The sequence below is a fragment of the Eurosta solidaginis genome, chromosome 5 (assembly GCF_040869045.1).
Source record: "Eurosta solidaginis isolate ZX-2024a chromosome 5, ASM4086904v1, whole genome shotgun sequence".
NCBI classification, from domain to species: domain Eukaryota; kingdom Metazoa; phylum Arthropoda; class Insecta; order Diptera; family Tephritidae; genus Eurosta; species Eurosta solidaginis.
The window spans coordinates 107741701-107757278 of record NC_090323.1 but is presented as its reverse complement, the minus strand read 5'-3'; the positions used below and the strand labels follow the sequence as shown (position 1 = coordinate 107757278).

At 40.6% G+C, this 15578-nt stretch overlaps 1 protein-coding gene across 4 annotated transcripts in view; it reads left to right on the top strand.

The window, feature by feature from the left end:
• Window positions 1-15578, top strand: part of Ltn1 (E3 ubiquitin-protein ligase listerin) — a 1386601-nt gene that overhangs the window by 924597 nt on the left and 446426 nt on the right. Inside the window, exon 17 of one of the 4 annotated variants that reach the window (XM_067791511.1) lies at window positions 11311-11452. The exons of the other annotated variants lie outside the window; for them this stretch is intronic. Within the exon in view, the coding sequence (XP_067647612.1) occupies window positions 11311-11337 (27 nt within the window). The 3' untranslated portion in view covers window positions 11338-11452. Of the gene's footprint in view, window positions 1-11310; window positions 11453-15578 lie in introns of those variants that run through there. 4 annotated transcript variants of the gene reach the window in all.

Sequence of the window (15578 nt, the reverse complement as noted above, 5' to 3'; positions counted from 1 at the left end):
TGTTTTCATACAACCATAAATCAGGATGAAATACACAATACAGCCTTAGCAACTGCTACAGCATACTTGCTCTAGACTGGCACTGCAACTAAATATTTAGTTAGGTCACAGATAATAGTAACAGCATATTCATTTCCGTGTATCGATTTCGGTAATGGTCCGACTGTATCGATTTGTACTATGTCACATGCCTTCGGAAATGTCTCCGTTATGGTCATTGGCTCTTTCACGTGTTTATTGATTTTATTTTTATTACAGTGGATGCAATTTTTTATATACTTTTTTATATCATTTTTCATATTTTTACAGCAATATTTTTGTTTTATTATGCAATTTATTCCTGGGTGGCCACCAAAAAGAGGATCGTCATGATATTTATGAAGAATTTCTTTAATTTTGTCGACATTTGTCACATGCATAACCTCTGGGGTTAATGCAGTTGTTAAATTTGTGAGAACTTTGGTACTATTTCTTTAAATTTGTCTACTCGAGTATAATTGTTTTTGAACAATTTGTCTCCTAAGGACCACTGTATTTTTACAAGAAGCCGGCAATCTTTCATAAGCCTGGTAAAGAATTGTCCTAAGTCAATCTTATCCTCAACAATTAGGTTGCTTGTATCTATTATGCTACAAACTTTTTTTTTTTTTTTTTGAAATTAAATTTCGGAGGACTCAAAACGACCTCGATATGTCTTCTAACTTCAAATTTATTAAGCGCTTCATATATTATAGGGTTCTCATTGTGACTTTTAGTTTCTTCATTTCTATTATTATTACTGACTGGTTTTCCCTCATTAGGGTACGCAGCTTGTCGTTGGTGTGAGGGCTTAGCCGAACTCCATAGAGCCAGACTATGAGGCGGAGCTGTTTAGGACTGGCATCTACACTGTTTCGCCTCATAGGAGGGCGGCAGGATGTCGGTGTCGGCTGCCAACCCCCTATTCCAGGATGTTATGCGGACCATGCCTATTAAACGATTTGCAGCCAGGGCATAAATTCGGCTCGGGAAGTATTGATGGCCTTACAACAGTAAGGGGCGCTGCTGTGGCGGACGGTTCTTTCCTCTTATATAATACTGGACAGCTGAGCCAGCCTTGTCGGGAAGGTGATCGTACGACCAAGATGAACGACTCATTACCTAATTGTAATAAGGAGGATGATAAGAGGAAGACTGAGTCGCAAGCCAAGGACGGCAAATACGCATTAAGCGATGGGTCGGGCTCGGGGAGCGAGAGGAGTGCTGATTCAATAAACTCCGTGTTGGAAAAGCACTCAACGGAGTAGAAGAGTGGAGAAGGGTACGGAGCAGAGGAAGTAAAAAAGCTCTCGCGCAGTACCGTGCAGCACTAAGAATTGTCCAACGCCTGGGAGCAGTGGTCGACCCCACAGAAGTGGGCAGTACCGTGCAGCACTAAGAATTGTCCAACGCCTAGGAGCAGTGGTCGACCCCACAGAAGTGGACATCGAGCACTTTGAATGGGCCCAAGAGGCGGTAGAAGTAGGTCGAAGGCAGTTCAAAAGGTTTGCTACGAGAAATCCTCGGTTCTGCAACCGGTACGAGGAGGAAGATGTGTCGAATGGAAGAGTGAAGAGGCAACGTTCGGCGGAAGGCGACAAGCCTGCTTTCAAGAGACAGAAAGGACCCAGTCCCAGAGCCGCGAGGCAGAGCAGTCGCATAGACAAGACAAGTAGGCCGAAAGCTGTAAGACAGATGGGCCCCAATAGCGAGGTAGCAACTACCTCGAAGCTGTGAGTCAGAGGGAAATTCCAACTACGGAAGTAGGAGATAAGCCATAAGATAAGGGGGTATAATGGTGTGAAGATGATAGCGTGCGACAACATCGCGAGCTTGCGGGGGCTGGAGGAAGTGGTTCCAAACCTCCAAAGGCAAGGCAGGAACGCGCGATTTGAGGTGGTGGATAAAGCGCAAATCCCCACGGTACCAAAAGTTAAGGTATGGATACCATGCGTGATGAAGTCGGAGGATACACTGCGACTTCTGCAGAATCAGAATCCGAACATACCGACACAGGATTGGAAGTTACTTACTGTATCTCGGCCTACGGAGGAAGGTCAGTTCTACATCTTCCAAATAAACAAGCAAGCGGAGGATATATTGCACACGCAGCTTGGAAAAATGTCCTTTGGTACAGGCAAAATTTATATGCGACTCAGGAAAAGAAGTCCCGAGGATACAAATCCTAACACGCTTGAAGTGCGCGAAGTCGAAAAGGACCCCAAAAGCCTGAGAGAGAAAAGACAGGTGGAGTTAGCCGAAGTCACCACGAAGGTGTTAGAAGAGGACCAACAGCCAAATGGTGCTGCGAGTCGCACAAAGGTACACCCGGCACAACAGCTACGAGAAGCTGCAGGGGCCTCGAATACTCCAGACCAAAAGGGCAAGGGGAGGACGAAGACGTCACGACGAAGGTGCTGGAGGGGGACAAACAGTCCAATGGTGCTGCGAGTCCTACAGATAAACCTCCAACATAGTAAAGTGGCATCGAGCGAACTCCTCCTAATCCTTGAGGAGGGTTCGTTTGACGTGGCGCCGATCCAGGAGCCATGGCGCTCATCGGAGGGAAAGGTTTCTGGACTTAGCGCGCGCGGATTTAGAGTTTACTCCGCGCAAACGGAAGGACGTGTGCGAGCTGTAGTAACTGTAAGGAAACAGCTGCATTAATATATGCTGCCTATTACATAACTGAGGACGCTGTTGAACAAAAGAATAAGCAGGCATTTATTCTGGCATCCGGATACATGGCCCATGCTGCGGAGGTTTCACCGATGGAGTGCAAGAGGCTAGTACAGGACGAAGGGCGCAAAGGGCGGTTGGTCATAGGCGCGGATGCAAATGCGCACCGCAATGCGTGGGGAGGATCAGATACGAACGAGAGAGGCGAATCTCCATTTTGTTACATCCTATAAAAAAAATTTCAGATAGCCAACAGGGGAAATGTCCCTACATACACCGGTACAACATCCAGCAATGTTCCGGATATTATATTGGGCTCCGAACGTGATATATCAAGGTATGATTGGATGGTTCTTGATAGATCATCCTTCTCCGACCATGCGTATATCAGCTTCAGCATCCCCCTAAAGAGGGTAGAGAAGGGAACAACCTTTAGAAACCCTAGGTCAACGAACTGGACTAAATTCCAGAAACAGGTAGAAAAAAAACTGGGACAACCCAAAGAGGTTGCCATTGTAGAGGAACTGGATGAGTCTAATGAATCCCTAACAAGGACGTTTATGACTGCGTATAACAAAGCTTGCCCGCTAAGAAGATTCAGAGGAAAAGCAAAGCCGCCTTGGTGGAGCAATGAGCTGAGTCTTTTAAGAAGACAGGTAAAAGAAATGTTTAAGCTAGCAAAGCCCCCTGAAAGCGAAGCGTGTCGAGACGAGTACAGGGATCTATTGAGGATCTATAGGCGTAAAATTTCCAGGGCGGAGAGAGTCTCATGGAAAAGTTTCTGTACGGACATAGAGTGCTCTAGCAAAACAGCACTGTTGAAAAAAGTCTTAGCAAGGGGAAACATAGTCCGGGGACTAATAAAGAAATGGAACGGAAATGGTCACGTAATAGTGAGGAATCTCTTGAGGTGCTTTTCGATACACATTTCCCATCGGGAGATGGTTTAGAAGAGCCAGCAGACAGCACTCACATTTCGATCACGGAGCGGGTAGTGTCGGCCTTGGTGACCTATACCAAGATCGAATGGGCAGTGAAGACGTTTGCTTAGTTTAAATCGCTGGGCCCAGATGATATATTCCCGGCCATGCATAAAGTTTCAAGTAGAGCGGTCGCGCAATGGCTTAAAATAATATTCGAAGGGTGTATAAGACTGAATCATGTACCGCACTCTTGGAGAACTGCTCGTGTAGCTTTCATACCAAAGGCGGGGAAGATCGGTCACGTGTATCCCAAAGACTATAGGCCCATTAGCTTAACATCATTTCTGCTCAAAACCTTAAAGTCCAACTTGGATGAAAAGCTGCTCTCTACAACAGAGCGTGCGTACACCAAAGGCAAATCGGTAGACACCGCATTGCATAGGGTGGTAATAAGCATAGAGAAAGCCCTGGAATATAATGAATATGCTCCAGGAGTATTCTTAGACATTACCGGGGCTTTCAATAATGTTTCTAAATGGGCGATTATGGATGGTCTTAATTACATTAAAGTACATCCAGCCTTAACCAGATGGATCGGCTGCATGTTAAATTGCAGGAAGATTACATCACAATGGGGATTGTACGAGGCCACGAAATCAATGGAAAGGGGCACGCCACACAAAAAACAACCTACCTCAAAAAATTAGAGGGGGTATGCAGACTATCAACGCTTAGCATTACGGGAGCCCTGAAAACAACCCCGACGGCTGCACTGTATGCCATTCTGCAAATTCCACATGTAGAGCTGGTAGCAAAGAACATAGTGTTAACAACTGCAACCAGGCTCGGTGCCTCGGAGCAGCTCGAGCGCCGACCATACGGCCATAGTAGTATAGCGTCATCAATCGCAAGACGAACAGACTACCTGATTCCCTATCTGAAAAACCGAATGAACTAGCTTAAAAGGGCGCATCCCTTGAAGCTTACTCCGCAGACGTCCCAATTAGACTGGGCGAGATTAAGCGAAGGCGAGCGGTGCACGTGATCCACCAAGCGGGAAAGGCGTGGGTTTAAGCGCAGGGATGTAAAGTGTCGAAGATTATGTGTAGGTCTTACAACCTCACACTAACAAAGTTGCTTCTATCATTAAAAAGAGAGGACGGTAGACTCATGACGGGTATTCTTACTAAACACTGCCTTCTTGCGTCACATGCCTTCAAATTAGGCTTGGTCAGTGATAGCAGATGTAGGACGTGCGGGTTGGAGGAGGAAACGATCCAGCACGTTCTGTGCTCATGTCCTGCGCTTGCCAGGCTAAGACTACAGCTATTAGGAGTGATACAGCTGTCGGATCTAGAAGCAGCAAGTGGCTTAAGTCCTAGGAAGCTTCTAGTATTTGCCAAGAGTACGGAGTTATTTTATAACATAGGTCCTGGTTTTTGATAGCGATTTTCAGTTTGGTTGTTAAAACAAACTTCTGTTAACACTATGGACTCATTCAGTCTATGTGAGGTCCTCATGGACCGGCCAATTCAACCTAACCTAACTGGTTAGTTTTCTAGTTTCTGACGTTGTGGTAACTTTTAGTATTTTGCATGCTTCCACTGGCATTTCTTTATGATATTTAATATTGATTCGCGATACTGCGTACGCTACGTTATTTTCCTTTCCAGCTATGTACTATCAATTTGCATATTTTTTATAATGGATATGTAACTAATTAGAAGAAGATTAAGCACATGCACTTTTATTTTGTTTACTGTTGAAGCGGCGTTTGCTGGTTGTACGTAAATTACGAGTGTTGTTTAATAAAAGTTTCTACTGCTGTTTTGAGAATTGTTATTTTGTCTACTCCCACAGGAATTGTTTTGTTTAAAATTATTGTTCTATCGGGGCTGTAGTCTAAGTCTTCTACTTTGACATCCTCCGTAGCTGTTATTTCGGTATCTTCCACGGAAACTACCGCGTTGCAGTACCGAATTTGGTTTACCTGTAACCTCAGTACCGCTGTTTGTGAATCTGGGTATTGCTATTGCTTCATGACTATCTTGGATTTGTTCAATGATATCATGAGCATCCAAAAAAGTAATGCAAATTCTCAGTTTACCATCGAATTAAGGCAGCACCGACGAAACCATATTTATTGGATATAAGTCAACAAATGCACTCTTCCATCTACCACTTTTTATGAAAAAAATTCAGTCGTTGTAAGCCCATGGGAGGGGTTTGAACCCCCAATCCCAAATTGTATCTGTTGGGTTTTCACCATGCCTATCTTTCTATCCAAAAACTCTTCAGATGTTGTTAAATGTGCATCACAGTATCCTTGACAACCAGAAACAACTGTTGATTGACGTCAGGATCATAGCTTGTGGTTGACGTCAGGATCATAGCAGGATCGATTCAGGATATTCTTTAATAGGCCATTTTTTTGTTTTTAATACTGCTGCTAGGATTTTAGCAGCCTGCTTCAGGAATAGCAGTTTGCTTTTTATCAAAGCAAGCTGGCAGGATAGCTATGTAATAATTAAAAAATACTATTTGTGGTGTTCGCTTTTGCTGTCGAACAGAATTGACTTTTTATTTGACAATTTGATTATTTTTATACAAATAATTCCTATATACTAGAATACCTATTTACACTAATACTTACAAATTAAACGTGCATATATTCATATATGCAGGTCAGAAAACTATGCATATAGGATCAGTATACAAGCCAAGGAACTACTTAGATCCGTATTGCGACGAATATTAGCATCACTATGCTGTTAGTAAATAATCACAACAACAAATACAGTAAGCAGTCAAACTTATGTACATGCACACACATAACTAGCAGCTCGAAGTGAAGAGATATCTCACACACACACATGTAGTCATCAGTCAAAATTCTTACTCACACATACACACGCATATAGCTAACTAACCAAGTATGCGATACAACAGTTCTAGAAGGTGAAACGTCTAGACCTTAGGAGTAATATGCGGACGAGGAAACAGACAGTATAAAAGCAGCGCAAGCTGAGGAATGACTAATCAGTTTGATTTAAACACGCTATTAGTTGTGAAGTACGTGATATTTAAGCATAATTGTACTACTTCCAAAGTATTCTAATAAATACCATTTTGCAATACTGAATATTGAAGTAATTTATTCGACAGTTCAGCGATACGAACATTAGCAGAAGGTGCATAACAACCAGGATTCCCCAAAATTCGTTACAATATATTCATATACATATATACGTATGTACTCAGTTCGCTGGGAAATGCAACTGATTGACAAACGTAAACAAATATGAATCATGCATATAGAAATGCATACATACTTATTGGGTTGTAGTTGATTGCACTCTTTATTTTGGGCAATGGCACACGGCACAATGTATGTATAAATGAATTTAATGTAATGTAAGCAAAATGAAATTTAAGATATACTACATTGCTGCTTTAGGCTCGTTTGTTGTTGTTAACTCAAGCTTTTCTGTTGATGAGAGCCATTCTGGTCCGTTCCACCAAATTTACAAATTTAATAATTTGTAAGATCAAATACCTCGTGACGCAATATCAGCGGGATTATCTTTGGTGTTTACGTATTCCCAAGTTGGTTGTCGTAGGAGGTTTTTAATTTCTTCTGCGCGATTTCTTATGAATTTATCCTTGTTTATGGGGTTTTCAATCCACCCCAGGGTAATTGTTGAATCGCTCCAGGCATACACCGTGTGACCTGTGTGATGATTGTGAAGCCTTATTCAATAATTTTACTAGTAGATGAGCAGCACAGGGTGGATTTACTTTTGTTTTCGCTGTTAAAAGCTTCACGGAATCTTCAATTTTTACATTCACCACTACAGCATACGCACGAATCCGTGAATTTCTACCTCAGATTTGATGAAAGTTCCTATTCAACGTGAAATACGCACTTCTTCTAGCATACCAACAGTTTAAGTAAACAGCTTAAATTTAAAAAAAAAATGTAAAGCGCGATAAGCTCCGAACAGATTTTAGGCAGAGCTTCTGCTCCAATTTGCGTGTGCGCTTTTTAGGGTTTCCTACAAATGGGCGGGACGGGACCTACTTTTTTAATGCCGACTCCGAACGGCATCTGCAAGGCAGATGAATTTTCATTGAGAAACTTTTCATGCCGGAAATACACTCGGAGTACTTGCCAGACACTGCCGAGGAGCGATCCCGCTTAGAAATTTTGTCTTCTAATTGAAAAAACTTGTTTCTAAAATATTTATGTTGCTTTCCCCGGGGAGTGCACCCAGGATCTTCGGTGTGGTGGCGAAGCACGCTACCATCATACCACGGCGGCCGTGCAATAAGCAGCTTCCTTTCATTATTTAGGTCATCTGAGTATTGTTCGTCCCATCCAGATTTTTGCATCCAAAACTTTTGCATGTATAATTTTGCAACCACAGTAATCGGTGACAGCCAATCCAATGCTCGAATATTTGGGCAATTTGCGACAGAACATTTCACTTTGTAATTTTCTGCTTACTTTTCAAATTAACTTTAAAGGGGAACTGGTCCTGCTTTGGATCCCAATGTAATCCCAATGTCCGTAATACCATTGCAATTTGACAGCCATTTTTTTAATGGAATCCAAAGGCTCGACCGATCACAACTTTTGAGCAATATCCTCTAAAGGGAGTCCAAGGAAACTTACAGTTTCAAAAGGGGTAGACCATAGGGAGAGGGGTGTTAGAGGAGTTGGTTCCACATTACAATTGAAGAGATGGTTGGTGTCATGTGGGAACACATTGCAAGCAGGACATACATTTTATATGTCGGGGCTCATTCTGGATAAGTAAGAGTTCACCTGTTACAGTACCCAGACCGAAGTTGAGCTAGAGTGACGCGCTTTTCCCTAGAGAGAGTGCGTTATTCTTCTGCGAGCTCTGGGTATTTTTCTTTAAGGGCTGGATTCGGCGGGCAATTCCTGGCAAAGAGATCCGACGCCCGTTTGTGGATATCACCGACGACCTGCTTGTGCTTCTTTGCTCCATACGGCTGTGCTCTCAGCTGCCGTACATCAGATGCCTGCTGGGATGCCCAGGTTTCTGGGTATTCAACAGAAGCTGTTTGTTCAGCATTTCATTTCTCTCCCTATTGGGGAGTACTACGCCTCATTATGTAGGTGGTGTTCTGGAGACATAAGAAGACAGCCCGCAGCGGTTCTGAAGGCAGTGTTTTGGCAGGCCTGTATTTTCTTCCAGTGAGTAACCTTTAGGCTTGGTGAGCATATCGCGGTCTACATTTGCCGTGTCCATGTTGTAAATAAGGTCGCCGATGATTTGGTCGTAGACAATGTCAGGTTTCGTGAGGCGAAAAACTGGAGAGATCAGGGAGATAGCTGCTTATTTTATTAAAAAGCTCATCGATATGTGGGCCTGTGACCATTATTGTGCAGTCATCGGCGTAGGAAACGATAGTGACACCTTTTGGTGGTACCTTCACCGATATGTAGAAGTTAAACAAAAGCCGGAATAAGACACCATCCTGTTGTACCCCTTATTTAATTCTTCTGGGTTTAGATGTTATGTTTCTGAATTGCGCTGATGCTTGCCGACCAGACAGATAATTTGCGGTTCACCTTTTGAGACTTGGAGGAAGGCAGATCCCTTCCAACTCTTGCAGTAACGTGCCGTGGTTGACCGTATCAAAAGCTTTTGATAGGTCTAGCGCAACGAGTACAGTCCTGTGGTGTGTTCGTTTTTGATTTAATCCGCAATTTATTTGCGTGTTAATGGCGTTTAGCGCGGTGGTAGTGCTATGTAGTTTTCGAAAGCCATTCTGATGATTGGCAAGACGCATGTTTGCAGTGAAATAGGGAAGCAGAATGGCTTCAAGTGTCTTGGCTACTGGAGATAGGAGAGATATCTTCCGATTACGTTCTCCTATGTTTGCTGGTTTCCCAGGATTTAATAGCGGAACAACTCCCTGCAGTCAAAAGCCAAAGTAGTCAGCAAACATTCTAGTTCATTGACTAGAATTTTGTGGGTTTATTCATACTAGTCAGCTTTTGAATAGTTCATTGACTAATTTTGTGGTGTTATTCATACTAGTTAGTGTATGAGTAGTTAATTGACTAGAATTGTGTGGCGTTCATCATACTGGTCAGTTTTAGAATGGTTCATTGGCTATAATTTTGTGGTGTTATTAATACTAGTTAGTGTATGAGTAGTTAATTGACTAGAATTGTGTGGCGTTCATCATACTGGTCAGTTTTAGAATGGTTCATTGGCTATAATTTTGTGGTGTTATTAATACTAGTTAGTATTTAAATAATTCATTTGACTAGAATTTCGTCTGTCGGCTCGAGGAAGTGCGCGAGTGCTTTCTGTAGCCTATTTGCAATGCATACTTCAGGTGACAATGCTAGATATCGTCCAAATCAACGGGCACATAAAAACAAGCATGAAGAGTCAACTCTCACCGTTACCTCAATAGGGGTTAAAGAAGTTATTGAAAAGGCCAAGCCTCCAATATCAATAGTCCCAGACGGAAGACCTATACCGATGCCAAAACACCTTCGCCATGAGGGCATCAGTAGCCTAGGATATTTTTCCACTTGTCGTTAAAAGCCTATGTCTTTCCAGAATAACAGAAAAAGACCGGAAACCCAGCCAGTATCTACCGATATTACCCCTTTAGTCAGTAACGAAAACCCTTAAAGCCGTTATGATTCCCTCAATTAAATGAAATTGTTCGGTCATCCAGCCATAAGCATGACTTCCGTAAAGTGCATATCACTACCACCATTCTGAACTCCATTAGCACTCATAACAGGACTGCACTAGTGCAGCTTGGCGTGTTTTTACACACTCAACCACTACTGGTTCGTCCCTTCTCCGTTAGATAGATAGATAATTTATTGAGGATTGCACTGCGAGCTTTGGTCAGCACTTCATCCCATCCGACTTCCATGATGAACCCTAGCAGTTCTCTTGGCTTGAGGGATTTAATGTGGGAATATTCTGGCCATGGTGAACCCATAAACTTAGCCCTGCGTCTTGAGATTGCGTCACGTTCGTGTGTTATTCCGTTACTTTTTAGTTTTCATATATATGTACGTATTTTTATTAAAATTTATTCCAAAGTATAATGTATTGAAGTGATAAATTTTAAAGTTATATACATATTAGGCCGGGTCGATTTGTGGGGAGGCAAAAAAATCGCTCATTGCTCTGTGAAAATCATATTCTAGGGATCAAAATAAGAAACTTTGCCGAAGGAACCATACCTCTAGAACGAATTCTGATGTCCCCCAATTAGGGTCGAACTTTTGGGTAGGGGCAAATTTTGAAAAATCCCACTTTGACCAATTTAGAGTGCTCCAATCGAGTCCAAATGTATGACCGACCCCCACTAACTTTGGAGGCCCGACCCACCGATGCCAGTGGCACACCCCCTGGAACCCCCTGGGGGTTCACCATACAAACATTTCAAAAAATCGCCGGTTTTGCACTTTACATGAAGAAATCAGCTAAATGGCTATGTTTTTTCTTTATTTTTATTTATTTATTTATAATAATATTTATTATTTATTTATAATAATATCTATTTTTTCTCTTAAGAAATTTATTTAGTCAGAACATATGTAAATGAAAAAATTAATTTAAGTGAGTTATAGAAAAGAAACTAAAAAAAATTATTGTTTGAAATCTTTTTTACTTTCAAGTCTGGGCAATTTCGCACGGATCTCTAATGTCGTCGCCATAACAGCCTCTACATTTTCCGGTATAACCCGTTTGGAAACGCTAGCTAGCAATTGAACATGTCGTTCCGTTCCTTGTATGTGTGATGGAATTTTTGGATCATTAAACGGTGGATCATCTTGATTTAAATATTCTTTCAATGTATCGTACGGAATGCTTCGCGTGAATGGTGGTTCAAATACGATATTTATATCATTCAAGTTGATCATTTCCATATAACTTGTGCAATTAAAGTTTATATCTGGTTTTTTATAAACTCTAAGTTCCATTGGCTCGTCAACATCGGTTCGATAGCGTAGAATTTTCTTGATGGCACAGTCGCGCTTTTCTCTGCCATAATCAAACAACATTGACAACAAGATATTTTCCGAATGCGCATAATATGAATTATCTTTAATTACTTGATTGACAATTTTGCGTAAACGAGGTTCTAGAAATCGTGACCAACCAATGAACTTGAAAAATAATGCACTGCCGTACACGACAGAGCTGTAATACTTGATATTGAAGTACATTGGCACATAACATTTAATTATAAATTCAACCAGAATTCTTAAATTTGCATCTGGATTTTCCGTTGTCACATATAATCGCAATACTCTAGCGGCCTTGGTAAGCCACCGAAAATGTACAATTTTCCTGGTTTGATGTTAGCCAGATCCACCGGAACCACGCCGCTAGAAATTGCATGGGCCATGTCGTATAAGTACTTCGAATCGGTGGAAAATTAAATTTTTTCTGGAGCAGGGGGCATATTTTGCAACTCAATTTTCTGGAAGCCGTCCACCACCTGAAAATATATAATAAAAAAATAATTAAAAATGGTTGACATTTATAATAAATGAGTGATAGCAATAACTTACCGGAAGAGTTTCACAAGTTTCGATTTGGCGGCTCAGTTTTCCGGTTGCCGATCTTGATCCAGTGCTGGTTGATTTATCCAAAGCTTCAAACAAATGCCGAAACGGAAGTTCGTTGAAGTGTAGAAGGCAAACGAACCAATGCAATGGTCTTTTTAACAGCAATTCGAATCGTCGTATAATTCCACCGTGTGGGCCAGTGTTTGTTGGCTCACCGTCAGTGCATATTCCAATTAATGCATCCAGTGATATATTTTTATCGTTGAAAAAACCATTTAATTTGGTTGTTTTGTATTCAGCGGTTTCATGTTCCAGTCTTACGTAACCAATCAATTCAGAATTGGGTTCTCTCAAAATAACAAGATGAGGTTCTTTTACCATCCTAGTATGATATTTCCCATCGAATGAAAACGCTAACAAATTTGTATCATCTAACCGTTTGCGAAGCACTTCTTGTCTGCATTTCTCTTTTTCTCTGCGAACTTTCGATTTATCCATGATGAGAGGTTTCCCATGCTTATCTTTAATTTTAAAATCTTGCAAAAGAGCGGTTCCTAATGCTGATGCTACTCTGTCAGGCACACCAAATCTGTCACATATCAAGGCAAAGTTAAAACAATCATATCTCTCTGTGTTGTGAACTTGTGCTTCTATCCATATCTTCTTGAACCGATGGCGGTGCGTATGTGGAATCATCGGGATCTTGGTATGTTGGCATTGATGACATAGACGTTGCTCCTTGCTCTTCAGTTTCCATCATAAATGCATCCATTGTTAGTCTTCTCTGATTATGTTCATCGTGCATGAACTCTTTGAGGCGTTCAGGAACCCAGCCGCATGCACATGGAGCTGCCTTCAAATCGCATTTACATGTTCCAATGTAAAAAATTGTTTCCAGAGATTTTACATACTCTGTAAATTGTTGGGTGTTGTTTCTTCTCTTGATTTGCTCTTGATACTTGTCAAGCAATTTATTCAATTTATTAAATACACTTTTTTCAGCATTATTTCCATACTAAGTTTTTCCCAAATTCCAATCAACTTATCTTGTACTTGAATAGTGAATGATTTATGGGAAAACTTTTTTGTTCTGTTTTAGCACGTTCGCTTAAGTAAAAATAATATCTCAAGATATCCAGATGGGTTGGTAAATTAAGATCAGTTAAATCAGTAGACACACCAAAAACAGTAACATCATGCTTGGGTATATGACTCATTGGGTTTTCGATAGTTGTTGATGCAGTTGCTTTATCTGGCGGTGTAGAGGATGGTGGATTCATTGTAAACTTTTTGATATGGAATGGTCACTTCACTTATTATTTTTTTTTAATATTTTTGTATCTGAAATTAGCACTTCACACTTTGAGTTCTTCACAACGACTTAATGCATTCACAAAAACTGTTGCGTTATATATGGTCTACGAGACCTACCTACTCTGTCTTGTGGTGGCTTAAAAAAAACAACACAAGCACCTTCATTTTTTAAAACGGTTGAACAAAAAACCCACACAAATATGTTTACGACATGCAAATGCATCACAGTGATGCCTTGGTTTCAAAAGGGTTGTAAAAACGCTAATTTCTAATAATTTTTTTTAATTTCTTTTCTATTACTAAGTTAAATTCATTTTTTCATTTACATATGTTCTGACTAAAAAAATTTCAAAAGAGAAAAATAAACTCCAAAAAGAAAAAAACATAGGCATTTCGCTGATTTTTTCATGTAAAGTGGAAAACCGGCGATTTTTTGAAATGTTTGTATGGTGAACCCCCAGGGGGGGTTCCAGGGGGTGTGCCGCTGGCATCGGTGGGTCGGGCCTCCAAAGTTAGTGGGGGTCGGTCATACATTTGGACTCGATTGGAGCACTCTAAATGGGTCAAAGTGAGATTTTTAAAAATTTGCCCCTACCCAAAAGTTCGACCCAAATTGGGGGACATCAGAATTCGTTTTAGAGGTATGGTTCCTTAGGCAAAGTTTCTTATTTTGATCCCGAAAATACGATTTTCACAGAGCAATGAACGATTTTTAAATCGACCCGCCCTAATACATATGTATATATATACATACCTTTTATATATATTGTAACGAATTTACTTGCAAATCGTCTTATTTGCCCTTCTGCTAAGTTCGAATCACTAAACTGTTGAATAAATAACTCCAATGTTGAATAATGGAAAAATGGCATTTATTACAGTACTTCGCAATAACACTTATACTTTGCAACTAGCTTGCTTGATAGCTCAAATGAAACTCTACTATTCAAAATAATACTGCTATTGTTCGCTAGATAGCGTCTTAATCGAAACTGCCCATAGCGCCTCTACCGCTGATGCTTTTATACTCTGTGATTTCCTCGTGGCATCTTCTAGGCGCTTCCAGAATTTTACTTAGTTAGTTATAAATTTCTCAGCTACAACTACAGATGTATAATTTCTCATTTGAGTAATACTTGCACAAATTATTGCCCTCTCTTGTGACAACTCGGATAAGATATATGCATGTGCGCATTGCTTCTCCGCTGTTCGTATATGTACGTATGTGTAAACGCAATTATTGATTCGTTTATGTAGATACATAATGATTGAATTATTGCTTAGCATCGGCTTAGAGATAGCAGCACCCCTTAGTTTTGCTAATATTCGTAACAATATGAAATATAATGAATAACATAAATTTGAGCTAATTTATCACTTTTCAAGTAATTTTTCAACCCAACTGAGACTAGTATATTAAATAGTAGACTGAGTAGTATGCCAACTGGTATGTTGATGTTGAATACACTGACTAGTAGACTGGGTCGAAAAAAAAGTTGCTAATGCTCGCCCCTAAATTTGAAGGTTATGTTGAGAGGGTTTCGGAAAAAAAATTTTTAATTTTTTTTTGATCTATCGAAATACAGCTGACCTAATCATGTGAAAACGACTTCATAGCTTAAAAGGACATTAAACGGAAATGTGGAGCTTCTCAAGACCAAAATAATGACATATCAATTTTAAAAATCGGTCTTCAAATAACCAAGTTACAACGAATTTTCCGAGACCCTCTCAACATAATCTTCAAATTTAGGGCGGACATTAGCAACTTTTGTTTTGTATGGGGACCAACCCAGTCTACTGACTAGTATGTCAGTTGGTATGATATTGGTGTATATAATAACTAGTATACCATCTGGTATAATGATGGCGCAAAGGCTGACTAGTATGTTAATTGGTATGAGTCTGATGGGTATGCTGACTAGTATGTCATCTGGTATGATGTTGGTGTATATAATGACTAGTTTGTCAATTGGTATGCTGCTGATGCAGAGGCTGGCAGTTGATATTTCGTAGGAAATCGCCGTATTAAAAATACCAGTTGGTAATATGGAAAA